We start from the raw sequence: 14519 nt of genomic DNA on the forward strand, positions 1-14519 counted from the left end.
TCCTGCACCCCCATGCCTGCCTTTTGTACAGCAGATCCTTTCCAACAGCTTTTTTTCCTCCTCAGACAACACCTCTCTCTTCCAGCCCTTGCTTTCTTAGAAATTTTACACTTTTCTTACCATTTTCAGCGGTACAGGGACCTGTGGCACCCATTGCCTGCTGCTTTCCCTGTCCCAGGTTTTCCAGGAACCCTCCCAGCCTGCAGAAAACCCTGCAATTGTGTGCCCAGCTTTGCTGCAGCCCTCCCAGAGGGCACCATGCAAGCTTGGATGTAGGAATGAGGTTTTGGGAGAGCCTGAGCTGCCCCTGCATCTGCGATCACTCTTCTGCAACTGCAACCCCCTAACAACCAAAAGATTGTACTCATTTTATTTAAAGGTCTCTTTAAAACAAAAGAAACAACCCAGAGTTTTCTTGTTTAAAACAGATAAAAAAGAGATAATTGTGACTAAAAAATAGAGAAATGGAGAAACTCCTCATCCATCATCCCAAGGCATCTTTCCTTTGCTGTGAGGCTGTGGTAGATATTTATGAGCCTCTCTCAAAGGTGAGGTTACACATGTTTTATTTAACACTCCCTGAGGTGTGGCTGCAGCTCTGCCCGGGGTGAAGGGTCTGGCAGCAGGACAACACCTGGCACAGGTGGCACAGCCAGGAATTCCTTCCCAAAATCCCATTTGTCCCTGCCCTCTGCAAAGCCATTCCCTGTGTCCTGTCCCTCATCCCCAGTCCCTCTCCAGCTCTGCTGGAGCCCTGGACGTGTCTCCGAGCTCTCCCCAAATAACTGAGTGCTAATTCCTGCTAATTATTCTCAGACAAACCTTACCTGCTCTCCTTGGCTCTGTCAGCTGGCAGCGTTCCCTTCCACCTCTGGAAGCAGCCTGTGGATGTGGTCTGTCTCCTCTTTGCAGAACTACACTGGCTGCAGCTGCTTCGGGGCGGCGGGCGCCGCCAGGCCGGGCCCCTGCGGCACCAGCTGCTCCCACCTCTTCGTGCCCTTCGTGGTGCTCTCCTGCCTGGCTGGCATCCTGGCCAGCACCTCCCACACGCCCTCCTTCATGCTCATCCTCAGGTGGGCACGGCTTGGGCACCTCCTGGCCAGACAGAGAGGGCATCCAGAGCGGGTCTGTGCGGCAGAGGGATGGATTTCACCACCTGCAGAACTGGGGGCTAAACCAGCCCTGGATGGGGGCTGAACCAGACCTGAATGGGGGCTAAACCAGCCCTGGATGGGGGCTAAACCAGACCTGGATGGGGCTAAACCAGCCCTGGATGGGGGCTAAACCAGCCCTAGATTGCAGGTGGCAGCAGGATGGAGCCAGCCAAGATGGGAGCCCAGTCTAGTGGAGCTGGAGCCCAGGATGGGGTAAAGCTGAGGCAGAGGGGAAAGCCATGGGGGAATCTCTGTGTTAGTCTGTAAATGACACTTCCAAGCTCTTCCTGGTCCTGGCAGGATTTTCAGGCCAGGAAAGGCCATGGGCAGTGTTCAGCCCTAGTGAATGAACCCTCATCAGCTTTGGTGATGTGAATGGGAACTCCCTGGGATCCTTGGAGGCTGGGTTGAAGGACGAGTGTGTGGGCGAGGTGCTGTGCCAGGGAGGGAAGCATCCATCCTGGAGGGATTGCCAGAGGGCATTTTGTTCCATTTTGTTTTTCAGGAGCATCCAGCCTGAAGACAAATCATTTGCCGTTGGCATACAGTTCATGCTGCTGAGAGTTTTAGGTAAATTGAAATGTGTTAAAATACCCTCCTGGAAAATAATGGCAGCTCTTGGAGAGGGCTTTCCCAGGGCTGGGAAGGCTGCTGCCCTGCAGGGTCTGGGGGCACATGGAGGGGGTGAGACAAGGCAGCTCCAAGGGCTCCATCCCCAGTCCCTGAGGCCTGTTTTTGGGATGGCTGTGGGCCCTGGGGCCATGGTTTTCAGGCTATGGGCCCCAGGTCCATGTTTTTGGGGTGGCTGTGACCCCTGGGGCCATGGTTCAGGCTGTAGCCCCTGGGGCTGTATTTTTGGGGGTGTTTGTGGCCTCTGGGGTGGCTGTGACCCCCGTGGCTGTGGTTCAGCCTGTGGCCCCTGGAGCCTGTTTTCAGGGTGGCTGTGGCCCCTGAGGCCTGTTTTCGGGGTGGCTGTGGCCTCCGTGGCTGTGGTTCTGCCTGTGGCCCCTGGGGCTTATTTTCGGGGTGGTTGTAACCCCTGGGGCTTGTTTTTGGGGTGGCAGTAACCCCTGAGGCCTGTTTTTGGGGTAGTTGTAACCCCTGAGGCCTGTTTTTGGGGTGACGGTAGTCCCTGAGGCTGTGGTTCGGCCTGTGGCCCCTGAGGGCTGTTTCCGGAGTAGCTGTGGGCCCCGGGCCCAAGTTCAGGCTGTGGCCCCTGGAGTCTGTTTTCGGGGTGGCTGTAGCTCCTGAGGCCCTGGTTTTGGGATGGCTGTGGCCCCTGGGTCCCTGGTTTGAGCTATGGTGCCCAGGGCCTGTTTTCAGGATGGCTGTGGCCCCTGAGGCCTGTTTCCGGGTAGCTGTGGCCCTTGGGTCCATGGTGTGGGCTGTGGCCCCCGGGGCCTGTTTTCAGGGTGTCTGTGCGCCTGGTGCCTGTTTTGGGGTGTCTGTGGCCCCCTGGTACCTGTTTTTGGGGTGTCTGTGGCCCCCGTGGCTGTGGTTCGGCCTGTGGCCCCTGAGGCCTGTTTCCAGGGTGGCCATGGGTCCATGGTGTGGGCTGTGGCCCCTGGGGCCTGTTTTTGGGATGTCTGTGCCCCCAGGGCCTGTTCTGGGGTGTCTGTGGCCCTCAGTACCTGTTCTGGGGTGTCTGAGGGCAGGGCGGGCTGGCTGACGCCGTGGCTGTTGCAGCGTGGATGCCGGGCCCGGTGCTGTACGGCAGCGCCATCGACACCAGCTGCGTGCTGTGGGAGAGGCGGTGCGAGCGCAGGGCAGCCTGCAGATACTACAACAATACCCTCTTCAGGCACAGGTAGGGACACAGGGACAGCGGGATAAACCCTGTGCCAAGCACTGGGAGCACCCAGGGATGCTCCCCTGCCCCTGGGCCGCGGAGGGTGACTCCAGGACAGCTCCCTGCTCTGGGGCAGAGGCCGTGCCTGGAACAGCCTCCCCAGAGTCCCAGGGGTGCTCCTTGGAGCTCTCTGGAACATCCCCACTGCCCTGACCCGCTGTGTCTGCACCCACAGGTACCTGGGGCTGCAGTTCTTCTTCGAGGTGGGCGCATTCCTGTGCTTTGTGGCCGTGTATCTGATCCTCAGGAAGCAGGAGAAGGAAGCCAGCCAGGCAGAGGAGGCAAAGGCAGAGCCAGAGAAAGAGAAACTGGCGGGAAAGTCCACAAAGAGCCCGGAATCCAAAGTGTGACAGCGAAATGTGGATTGTGGTCTGTGCTGGGGAGGTGAATCAGCCCACAGCCGAGCTGTGCAGGGTGGATGCTTGGAGTGATGGACCCAGGGCTTGCTTCCTGCTCTCCCAGCTGGGATGGACTCTGCCTGCACTGCATGGATCCATCCACAGGTTGTTCTCCTCCTTGGGGTGCAGGTTGCTCCTTCACATGGATTAGTCCTCACTCTTTAGCCCGTGGACTCTGCAGCCTCCTGGGTTTCTGTCCTGCTAAGCAGTTTTTCCTGCTGACCGTCTCAGTGGTGCCAGCACTGAGCAGAAACCATAAACATGAAGGGTTTTGTGGAGTGTTTTTTTTTAAATAAATCATTTTTAAGAAATGGTTTTGTACTGAACCCGCAGATCTCTGTGACTGATGTTCATAATTCTCATTTTCTGTGTTATCAGCACTTACTTTCTGATGGTCAGTGCTTGAAGCACATGGGAGTTCAGGTGCATTCCTGGTTTTGCAGTTTGAGAAGGGCAGAACTTTCCCCAGGATCAGAGGACGAGGTTGGAGCCCTCTCCAGACTGGGTAGAGCTTGTGGCTAAACCATCTGAGCCCAGCTCCAGGCAGCCCTGGGCTCCCTGAAGGGGGTTCTGTCTGTAATTATGGGGTGGAAGTCCAGCCTGGCCCTATTTTGGTTCAGCTGCCTCTGTTTCCTGCATTCTTACCATCCTGGGGCTCCTTCCCACCCAGGAGTGAATTGTGTTACCCAGCCACAGCCACTGGGGAACTTTGTCATCTTTGGCTCCAGGATGGAATTTAGTAGAGAAAACAAAACTTGTAAGTTCAACCCAAATATGCAGAAAAGAAACACACAGAGGGGAAAATTCAGTCCCTCCTACCACCCTGGCAGATATCCCCTGGGAAGGGCTGGGTGTGCACAGAAGGGAAGGGAGCAGGCCTGTGGTGAAGTGACTGAATTTAGCTGTTCCCCCAAACTGTTTGCCCAGCCATTCTGAGGGACCCAGTTACCTCAGTGCAGACTGGGAGGGTGATTGGAATTTTTTAGGGGTTTGGGTTGGGTTTTTTCCTATTTTTGTGCAGTGCCTTGTGTTCACCAAGCTGAGAGTTTACAGCCCTGTTCAAGAAGCGATGTCTGCCTTCAGAGAAGGTTCTGGAAGGCAGAGGAGTGCGTGGACATTGCAGGGGTGTAGGTGCAGCCATCCAGGGAAGGACAAGTAGCATTTGCTGACCATGACCTTTAGAAAGCCAAAACCAGGAGAGTTTTGCTCTCTCCTCTTTTCCAAAGCCCTGCCAGGCAGCATCTGTTGCTGAAGCAGCAGGATGAGGTTCTTAGGGCAGGAGCAGGGAGGAGATGGGGTGTTCCAGCTCCTTGCAGCCCAGGAATCTGTGGCATCCCTGGAGAAGAAGGTTCTTTCCTGGCTGAGCACAAGCCTTGGCTCCCAGGCACTGTCCTGCTGTACTCAGCTGAGTCCCAAGTAACTCCAAGGTACTTTCCACACCACAACAAACAAACAACAGCACAATTTGCACAATTCGCTCCAATGGCGTGGGAAGTGGGGAGCTGCAGTGTCAGATTCCTGCTTTGCCAGGGAGCTGCAGTGTCAGATTCCTGCCTTGCCAGGAATCTGCCATGATTCCATTCTTTCCCATGGAAGTGTGCAAGCCCAGGCTGGATGGGGCTTGGGGCAGCCTGGGGTAGGGGGAGGTGTCCTTGCCCATGGCAGGGATGAGCGTTAAGGCCTTTCCAACCCAAACCATTCCATGGTTCTCTCCCCCATCCCACTGGAGCCCCTCAGGGCTGTGCAGCCTTTCTGAGAGCCCCCCATGCCACTGAAAGCAGTGGTTCCATTTACAGAAAGGAGGGGGAAAGGGGACAACTGACCCCTTTCCCCAAACAAACAGGGAGTTCCATGGCCTGTGGTGCTGCTGCAGGTGGCAGGCAGGCTGCTCATCCCTCTGCTGCCTGGCTGGGATCCTGGTGGCTGCACAGGGGCCTGCAGGGTGGCCTGGCCAGCTCACTGCCCATGCCTTCTCACGGCTGGGCTCAGGGCTGTGCCTTCATTTTCCACCTGGGAAACTCCCGTCGCACCACAGAAAGGTCTGGCACAGCCTGAATCCTTCCTTCCTTCCCTCATTACCCCTCCAGCAGAGGACAGATCCCTGGGGATAACCATCCAAGGCACCTGCAAGCTGTGTCTTGGCTCGAGGCTTGTTACTCTGGCAATTTCCATCCATTTGGGCTGGAGTTTCTAAAAAGAGAAACAAACCCCCATTTCCCCATCCCCTCCCCTGTGCTTTTTAAGAACATGGTTGAAAGGGACTGGCTTGCCAGGGAGGATGAAAGAGAGGCCGTTTGGAAAGGCTGCTCCCATAAAAAGCCCAGGGAATATGAAAGGGCTGGCAGCAGCGAGGGAGCAGCAGGAGCAGTGTTTGATGCAGAGCAAGGGGCAGGCAGGTAGGAGGGCTGCAGAGAAAGGAAGCAAAGGAAGGGGCAGAGGCAGCAAAATCCACCCTGTGCCGTTTGCCAGGCTCTGCCCAGAGGAGATGACCCCTGCAGACAGCCTGGAACAGAATTTGCAGAGCTCTGGAGGGTACATCTTGGGCACCAGCCAGGAATTGCATTGGGGGGGTTAACAGGAGCTAATCCAGCTGGGCCAGGACTCGTGGACTTCCTGGAACTGGAGCACTGGATGTTTTCATGCAGCACTTTGTGGTACCAGGGGTCACAGACCTGGAGGCAGAACGGTGCCTTTAGGGCTGCTGAGAATTGCACAGGGTCAAGAGGAGGAATTAGAACTGGGGGGAAGGACCCAAAGCACTTACAGAGCCAAGAGCTGCTTTAGAGCCAGGCACAGCTCCCATTCCCCTGGAAAAAAGAGCAAAGCTGAAGCTTTTAAATCACCCTCAGTGTGTTCAGCTCAGCCAGATCTCCCCCTGGAGTGCTCCTGGCCACTGCTGCAGCCAGACCCAGAGGTTTCTCCTGCTTTGCTGCTGGTTTTCCCCGGGATAGGGATGGTCCCAGGTGGATTCTGTGGCTGTTTGCAGGGGGCCAACAAAACATGAATCAAAACCCACTGGATGTTTCTCCTAAAACTCACTGCCTCTGGCAACCTGAGATCTGCTCAAGGAAATGCCCACTGAGGAGACACAGATTGCAGCCACAAGACAGAGAATTGCTGTGGCTGGGACTGAGGCAGAGCTGGGCATGCAATCCAGCCCCCAGGCTGGGGGAAGAGGAAGGAAAACAATCCATAGATGTTACACAGAAGTTCAGGAAAACCTGGGAAGTTCCCAGAGGAACACTCAAACACGAGCCAAGGAACCACTGAAACGCTACCAATTAAAACCACAATTCCCAGAAACTGGAGGTTTCCAGGGAACTCAGAAGGGGAAACAGAGCAATCAGGCAGATCCAGACCCAGCCCAGCGCTGGTCCCTGGAAAGATGCTGAGGAGGAGACTCATCCACGTGCAGCCGCTGGGATGGGGGTGTCATGGACTGTCTCACACAGATCTCATAGCAAACATTTCATTTCTCCTTCAGTCCCACCTGGGCAAGCTTCCTCCCTGACTGAAGGAAGGATTTTGACCCTGTCCCACCTTGTTCCCATAAACCAATTACCAGCCAGATGGAATTATGTAGAGGAGAGAAAAAGAGGAGAAAAACCAGGCTTAATTGGAAAGCTCCATCTCCAGGAGCTGCAGGTAGTTTGCTGCCTGCCCAAAAGGATTTATCTACAAGAATCTCACCAGGGTCTGTCCTGTCTCTAGGACTAATCAATATTTTAATTAATTACTTGGACGATGAGAGAAGCAGAAGCTAATAAAATTTCTGCTTACGGACATGAGTGCTTTGGACTGGAATCCAAATCCTTCAGAGCAGATTGGAGAAATGCTGTGAAATGGATAATACTGGGATTTACAAGAGCCAAACAGTGGGGCAGGGGAAGGAGGGCTGGGGTGCAAAGTTTTTCCTGGGAGAAAGAGGATGTGGCAGCAGCTCGTAATGGAGCAGAAGATTTTTGGGCTCATATTGTCCCTTTGAGTTAAATTGGCAGTCACCACAATTCTCTGCCTGTCCTGTGAGGGGAAGATATGACCCCTTGCACTTGGAGGCATAAAATTATCTCCCCATGTTGCTGAATTGAGTAAGTTTCCTGCTTATTGCCAAGTGCATCTCCTCCAGCTGTGCCCTCTTGAAGGTCCAAGCAAACAGAGCAGAGTAAATCAGGAATTATCTCCTGTGCTTAGAGACAGGTTGAGTAATGATTACTCCTGAAACATGGAATTCATCTCTGGGGCTTAATGGACTTGCAGTGGAGCTGCAGGAGCTAGCTGCTGAGGGCTCTGAAGTGCTTGTGGCTAGGGAGGAGCATCCTTTATCCTGCAGAGGTGGTGAGAGCTGGAGCTGCTCCCCAGCCCCAGCCCAGCCTCATCTGGTGCTTCCAGGGGGCTGAAGGACAGAAGTGCTTTCACACAGCCCTGATAAAGGATTCTAATCTCTCTCCCCTCACTTTTCAAGTGAAAATGGCATTTGCTGAAGAGAGCAGAACCTGAGGTGGTTCCAAGCTGTGCACACTGGTGCAACTTTCTGAGCAAGCTCAGGAACAAATAACTTTCCCTGGGAAAACTTGCTATTGAATTGTTCTTGCTCTCACACCTGCTGTGAAAAAAGGCTTCCCTTTCCACCCTCCCCATGTCCTGTTTGTCCCAGTGCCATGACCTAATCACACATTGGGCACTGAAAGTGTCCAAATTGCACTGAATGTGTCTATTCCAAATGAAGCTTTGGCTCTCTGTGCTCATCTTTCTTTGCGCCCTCCAGTTTCTGGTTTCTTGTGACTCAGGAGTGCTCTGGAGCACAGGCTGGGCACCAATAATGAGGTATCCCCAAACCTGTGGCCTGGGAGATGGGAATTGCCTGTGGGTGAGGGCAGTGCAGGAACAGTGAATCCAGGAGGATGGGGATGGCATGCTGGGAAATGGAGACACTGTTGGTGGTAATCAAACTGGGAACACTGGGGACACTCAATTCCCAGCAGGCCTGATGGGGTACAGCCCCCACAGCCCCGGGACAGGACAGATCCATGAGGATCAGCCCCAGAGGAAAGAGATGGCAGCAGCTGGGCCTGACTCACAAAAGCCAAAATAACATTTTAAGGCACAGACCAGAGACTGTCCCTTTCCTACCCCAAGGGTCCCACACTGAATCTTGCTCCCACACCTGGAGCAGCAGGGGCACAGCCCACTGTCCCCTCCAGCAGGGAGGTGACACCTCCAGCTGTCCCAGGGCTGGGCTCACCTGGCCTGAGGATGTTCAGGCACACAAGGCTTTCTCTGGGCACTGCTGGTGTGACAGGCAAGCCCAAAGGAAGTCGCAGCTTTCCAGTTTCCAGGAAACTGGCGTTACAAAAAAGGGCTGTGGTTAACAGCTGGAATGTCCATCCCTGAAGTCCCAGCTGCGAAGTTTCCTGCATTCCTCATTCCTCAGGGGAGCCATTGCAGAAGATGCTGTGGGAACAGAGGATGCAGCAGGGAGCAGTGCCTAAAAAACAGCTGGGAGTCTGTGCAGGGCACAGCATCCCAAAGGGGTGACCCTGATCCCCTGGGCAGCCTCCACCACCCCTCTGCCAGCCCTAGCCATGCCCCCGGGGCACTGCTGGCACCACCCACTCCTTTCCTGAGGCCAGGAGACATTCCAGCTGCATGGAGCAAAATAAAGATCAAGATAAAGCCCCTGCTGGTGCTGGTCCCAGTCCTGGGAGGGGCTGGAAGCTTTCACACACACCTCGAATCTCCTGTGGCCCCACAAACGTGCAGCTTTAGTTTAGAGGTAGCTCTTGAGCCAGAGGGCACCACTCGTGCTCTGGGTATGGTTAAATAATGGGAAAGGAGGCAGAAATTGGGCAGCAAACATGCAAATTAATGATGAATAGGGCAGGAGAAATAATTGAACACAAGCAAACAAAGAGAAGGAATGTGAAAGGGGAGCACCCACCACCACACCAGGAGCAGCCAAGGGCTGCTGGAACAGGCCCTGCAGACAGGAACAGGTCCAGCAGCCCTGCCAGGGCATGGGCTTGGCCCTCTGCACTCAAAATAAAAATGCACTGGGTTGGTGGGCTGGCAGAGAGATAATCCCCATCCCAGGGCAATCCATGGGTGAGAACAAGGCTGCACCCCTGCTGGAGGGCAGGGTTAGCTGGGATATGGGAAGGAATCCTTCCCTGGGAGGGGGGGCAGGTCCTGCACAGGTTACCCAGAGAATCTGTGGCTGTCCCTGGATCCCTGGCAGTGTCCCAGGCCTTGGCAGGGGTGGGACAAGGTGATATTGAAGGGCCCTCCCAGCCCAAGGCAGAATCTGTGATTCTGTTCTGTGATTCTCAAGGTCGGGGTCCCTCGAGCAGATGGAGAATCACAGGGTCACAGGATCACAGGATCACAAAGTCACAGGGCCACAGAATCACAGAATTACAGAATCACAGGATCACAGGGTCACAGGGTCACAGGGTCACAGGATCCCACCTCTCTGGACAGCCTGTTCCAGTGTTCCCCCACCCTCATCACAGAAATTCTGCCCTCCCCTCCTTTAGTTCAAAGCCACTGTCCCTTGTCCTGTCACTCCTACAAGCCCTGTCCCCACTTACCTTAGTGGCTGACTGCAGGAGTGAGATCCCCTCACCGGGGCCCTGCTCCTGTCCCCACGCTGTCCCAGGCTGTTTCCCTGCTCCCTGCAGGGCACTTGGAGCTGTGTCCCATGCTGCTGACCCCAGCAGGCTCCAGCAGAGCTGGTGGTGGGGACAGGAAGGAGCCCTGCCGGTGGTGAGGCTGTCACAGCCGGGATGGATGGGGTGAGCTCTACTGATCCTCTGCAGTGCATCAATCAAGGCAAGGAGAAATGGGAATCTTCAGGGGGGTGCCAGGCAAATCACAGGAGGGTGGGAAATAGCACCAATGTCACCAAGGAGCTCAGGATGGGAGGCAGGGACCCTTCCTCCTTTCTGGACCCTTCCTCCTGCTCACCAGGAGCACACCAGCTTTGGGGAGAGCTGCTGGACGAGCCTGAGAAGGATTTTTTGACTGTGCCTCCTCCCTGCTCTTCAGCCAGGCTCCTGGAGGCTTTGTCACACAGCCCTCAGCTAGTGGACTCCATGACCTCCCATTCCTGCAGGATTCTGTGGTTTAGGGCAGACAGAGATCTGGGGCTTTAACTGTGAGGTTAATAAATGATGATTCCACTTCCATGCTTCTCCTCCACTAAGGGAAGAAGCAAGGTGTAGGATTCCTACTTTTTGGAGGGGAAAAATTAAAAAAGAAAAAGTTAAAAAAAGAAGAAGAAATGAGGTGCTTCTGTTGAGGCTGCTAGTGCTGGCTCCCCTGGGAATCAGCTCCTTCCCTCTGTGACACAGAGACATCCCAGCAAGGATTTGGGGCTGCTGCTCCTGGTGGCATCTGCCATCCAGCTCCCTGCACTTGGGTCCCCTCAGACTCCTCCAGACACAGCAACAAGAAGTGAACTCAAAGTCCCGGAGCCAGGAATAAATCATGACACGGGTGACACTTGTAATTGAGAGTTTCTTAATTGCTGTGTTTGATTAAAGAGAGCCGCCGGCTTTGTGCATAAAAGGCAGAGACTCCAGAAACCCGGGGTAGGAAGAAAAGAGGATAAGAAGATGATGGGAACAGAAAAACGCGAGATCAAGGAGAAGAAAGGCTCAGGAGAAATCTTGTTGGAGTGCCAGAGATAAGGGAGACAAAAATAGAACGAGTGGTTTCACTTGTGACTACATCCATGTTTATTTCTGCCCTTTTGGGGCAGAAATACAGGGATTTGCGCTCTCCTGGTGTGAAATGCAGCAGCTATTTAGCACCACAAAGCACCAAAGATAAAGGCAGCATATCAAAAAGAACTAAAACCGACTGGGAAATTGCTTTTTTTTTTGTTGTTGTTGAAATAAGCCCAGGGAAACAGGAAAACCTTTCTTTAGAACTTTGGTGGAGGGCCGTGCTCCAAGAAGGCAGGAGCTGCACCCTGTGAGTGCCAGGTGTGGCTCTGCAGCTCCTCCAAGGCCAGGGACACATCCCTGTGCCTCTCAGGGCATGGGGGTGGCCCTCCTGCCCCAGGCTCTCCTCCAGGGATATTCCCGACCTCTGCAAGTGGCTCTGGGGGAAATCCGAAATATTGATCGCAGGGAGACAGCGAGCACGGAGGCAAGGGCAAGAGGAATGGGGAAAGATTCCCTCTTGGAGGGGAAATTCCTTCCTGCGGTGTTATTGCTTCCTGTGAGGCTTTTTGCCAGCCCAGGTGGGCAAAGCCTGGGGAGCAGAGAGGATCCAGCTTTAGGAAGAGCACAGGATATGAGCACTCTTCTCAGCCTTTACTTTCCTCTGGTCCATCATCTTCCTCATTTCCAAAGGAATTACACAGAGCATCCAACCACTCTCTCCTGGTTGGATGGGTGTGGATAGGAATGGATGCTTAAAGGCTGCTTAAAGGGTGAGCCTGGCTTGGGTAAATCCTCCATCCTGTGCAGCTTTTTTCCAACTCAGGTGACTTTTTTTGTCTTTGTGTGAACTCCTTAGCACCAGCCTCATTGCTCCCCAGGTGGAAGCTGGAGGTTTGGTGACGCTGCAGGAATAAAAACATTCCATTTCCTCCAGCTCTGAGCAGGTCTGCTCTGAATGAAAATAATATCCCTGCTGTGGGTGAGTGGGGAGAGAGGAGAAGGAGAAATCCTGGTGCAGCAGAGGCCCGGGCACTGGGCCACGCTGGGACAGGCCAGCTCCGGGGACACTGGGGATTTCCACAGATAAACACACAAACAGTTCCAGCTGCAGCCAAAATCTTCAGGAGCCCCCTGGGAGGCTGCCTTGTACTGAGAGCTGATACAGGGCTACTCTCAGTGCACCACAAAAGCTTCACCTGGTGGAAATTTGACCCTAAGAAATCTTTGCCTTGAGCTAAAACAGCCTGAAGAGTATAAAATTTGGGGCACTCTGTAAATAGGTGGGGTTTTTTTTTTATTTCCCTCTAAAAAACTTTCAAATACATGATGTGGTTTTAATGAAAAACAGCTCCCCAATAATAATCTGCAGCACAGGCTCATGAAATTTCCAGACTCATTAATTTAGAGAATCATCACCAAAAAAAACCCTGGAGTTTGATGATTTCTGAAGATTTCCTTTGTGAGCAGAGAGTCAAACTGAGCTGCTTTGTTCCCACATCTCCCAGTTGCTTCCCACTGATGGGTTTTTTCCCTGCATCACTTGTGTCTGTCTCTCTTTAAGCTCTGACAAATGTGAGGGCTGCTGGCACAGACAAATGGTGCAGCACACCTCGAGAGCATCTTCATTTTGTCCCTCCTGTCACAGCTCCTCAGCCTCCCTCCCTGTGACAGCAGTGTCCCTGGGACTTCCAGGGCTGGGTTTGGAGATCCACACCTCCACGACCCTTCTGGGAAACAGCTCAGTGTCCTCCTGGCCTTTCCACACCTCAAGGGGCTTAGGAAAGACGGGGACAGACATTTTGGTGCACCCTGTAGTGAGAGGACAAGGGAGGAAGGCTTTAAATGAAAAGAGGGGTGATTCAGACCAGATATGAGGATTTTTATACTGAGAGTGGGGAGGCACAGGGTGCCCAGAGAGGTGGTGGCTGCCCCTGGATCCCTGGAAACGTTCAAGGAGAGGCTGGACAGCCTCTGAGCAGCCTGATCCAGGGGAAGGTGTCCCTGCCTTCCCCAGGGCCCAGAGCAGGCTGTGACTCCAGGATTCCTGCAAGCTGCAGTGCAGCAGCTGTGCCATCCACCAGGCTTTATTTCCCCTCCCCAGGCGTGCCCAGACCTCTGGGTGATCTCTGCAGGGCTGGCACCGAGAGGAGGGGACACAACAGTGGCACTGCTCCCCTTCCAGCCAGGGCTGCACTGCTGGCTCCAGTTTCAGCATCTCAAGGACAGCCCAAGGGAGCTCAGGTGACAGCAGTGGGAGCGGCCCGGGGCCAGGAGAACAGGAGTGCCGGGAGGCAGCCGGTGTCATTGGAGAGGAGACAATGGCACTGTTCAATTATGCAAAAGGTCATTGCCAAGGGGGAGCTTCCGGGCACGGCCTGAAATTACAGCAAGGACAGCCAGGAGGGACGGCATTCCCAGCTCCCTGCCCGGGGCTGAGCAGGGACACAGAGAGGCAAGGGCTCAGCCAGGAGGGGTTTCATGGCACTGACCCTTTCTTGGGACGCTCTGCTGTGAATGAGCAGCTCAGAAGGAATCCCCGTCAAAGGCGCTGGCAAAAGTGGATTTGGTATAAACCTGGAAAAATACAGCTGAACAGAGCTCAGTGGCAAGGGTCACTGTCACTGCTCACAGGGGTGGAACTCACAGAGGGAAATCAAGCTGGGGTCGATTTAGAGGGATTTGCACAGAGGCTGAAGGCACAGAAAGGGAAGGAACACCCCCATGCTGAGTAGAACCCCTCACTGCCTGAAATCCTGATGGAGCTGAGCTGGGGCCAGCTCCAGGCTTGGTCTCAGACTTGGACAGGGATTTCTGCCTAAAGGAATTAACTACAGGGATTAAATAGTGCTAATTCAGAGCCTCATCAAGGATCTGTTGGGTGCAGAGGGCCTCTCTCCCCTGGGCAAGGAAGGATCTCTCAGTCCTGGGTGAGGAATCTCAAGCCCTGGGAGATGTCCCTGCTCCAGGGGAGATCCCACTGCTGAGCAGGCAGGGCTCCAGGAAGGCTTCCCAGGCCCTCACATCTATGGGATGAAGCCGATGGACTGTGGACAAATTGCATCCCATGGGAAAAGCTAGCATGAGACTCCTGGTAGCCACAGCCCTTTATTTATTCCTGGTAAAGGAAAGGTAAAGGTTTATTATAGGTAAAGGAGTCCTAGAAAAGCCCTGGGATTTGAGTTATTCACCTGATCCGTGTCCCAGCCTCTCACACCCCATTTCCCCCAGGCCACTCTCCTGCTTTGGGGGATCCCTGCAGGAATGCTTGGCTCAGACCCAGCTGAAGCCTCCACATCCTTTAGACCCAAACTGCTCTGCTTTGAGGGGTGCAGTGCAGACCTCAGACACCCAGCTCTCTGGTGCTGCCCTGCCTTGCTTTAGGCTGATCTGGTCCCCCTGACCCCCAGACTGGGCTGCCCAGGAGCTGGAACACCCCGCACCTCAGGGGAAC

The 14519-nt window shown here is 54.3% G+C and overlaps 1 protein-coding gene and 1 long non-coding RNA gene across 3 annotated transcripts in view; one reads left to right on the plus strand and one right to left on the minus strand.

Annotated features, from left to right (window-relative positions):
* Window positions 1-3727, plus strand: part of SLCO2B1 (solute carrier organic anion transporter family member 2B1) — a 30283-nt gene extending 26556 nt beyond the window's left edge. For both annotated transcript variants that reach the window (XM_054654430.2, XM_077174633.1), the window contains exons 12-15: window positions 913-1073; window positions 1660-1724; window positions 2841-2961; window positions 3179-3727. In XM_054654430.2, the coding sequence (XP_054510405.2) occupies window positions 913-1073; window positions 1660-1724; window positions 2841-2961; window positions 3179-3353 (522 nt within the window). In that variant the 3' untranslated portion in view covers window positions 3354-3727. The remainder of the gene's footprint in view (window positions 1-912; window positions 1074-1659; window positions 1725-2840; window positions 2962-3178) is intronic.
* The window catches only part of LOC129117577 (uncharacterized), a 444593-nt gene that overhangs the window by 179719 nt on the left and 250355 nt on the right, over window positions 1-14519 (minus strand). The gene's annotated exons all lie outside the window — the stretch shown is intronic.

Source organism: Agelaius phoeniceus, chromosome 2 (genome assembly GCF_051311805.1).
Source record: "Agelaius phoeniceus isolate bAgePho1 chromosome 2, bAgePho1.hap1, whole genome shotgun sequence".
NCBI classification, from domain to species: Eukaryota; Metazoa; Chordata; class Aves; order Passeriformes; family Icteridae; genus Agelaius; species Agelaius phoeniceus.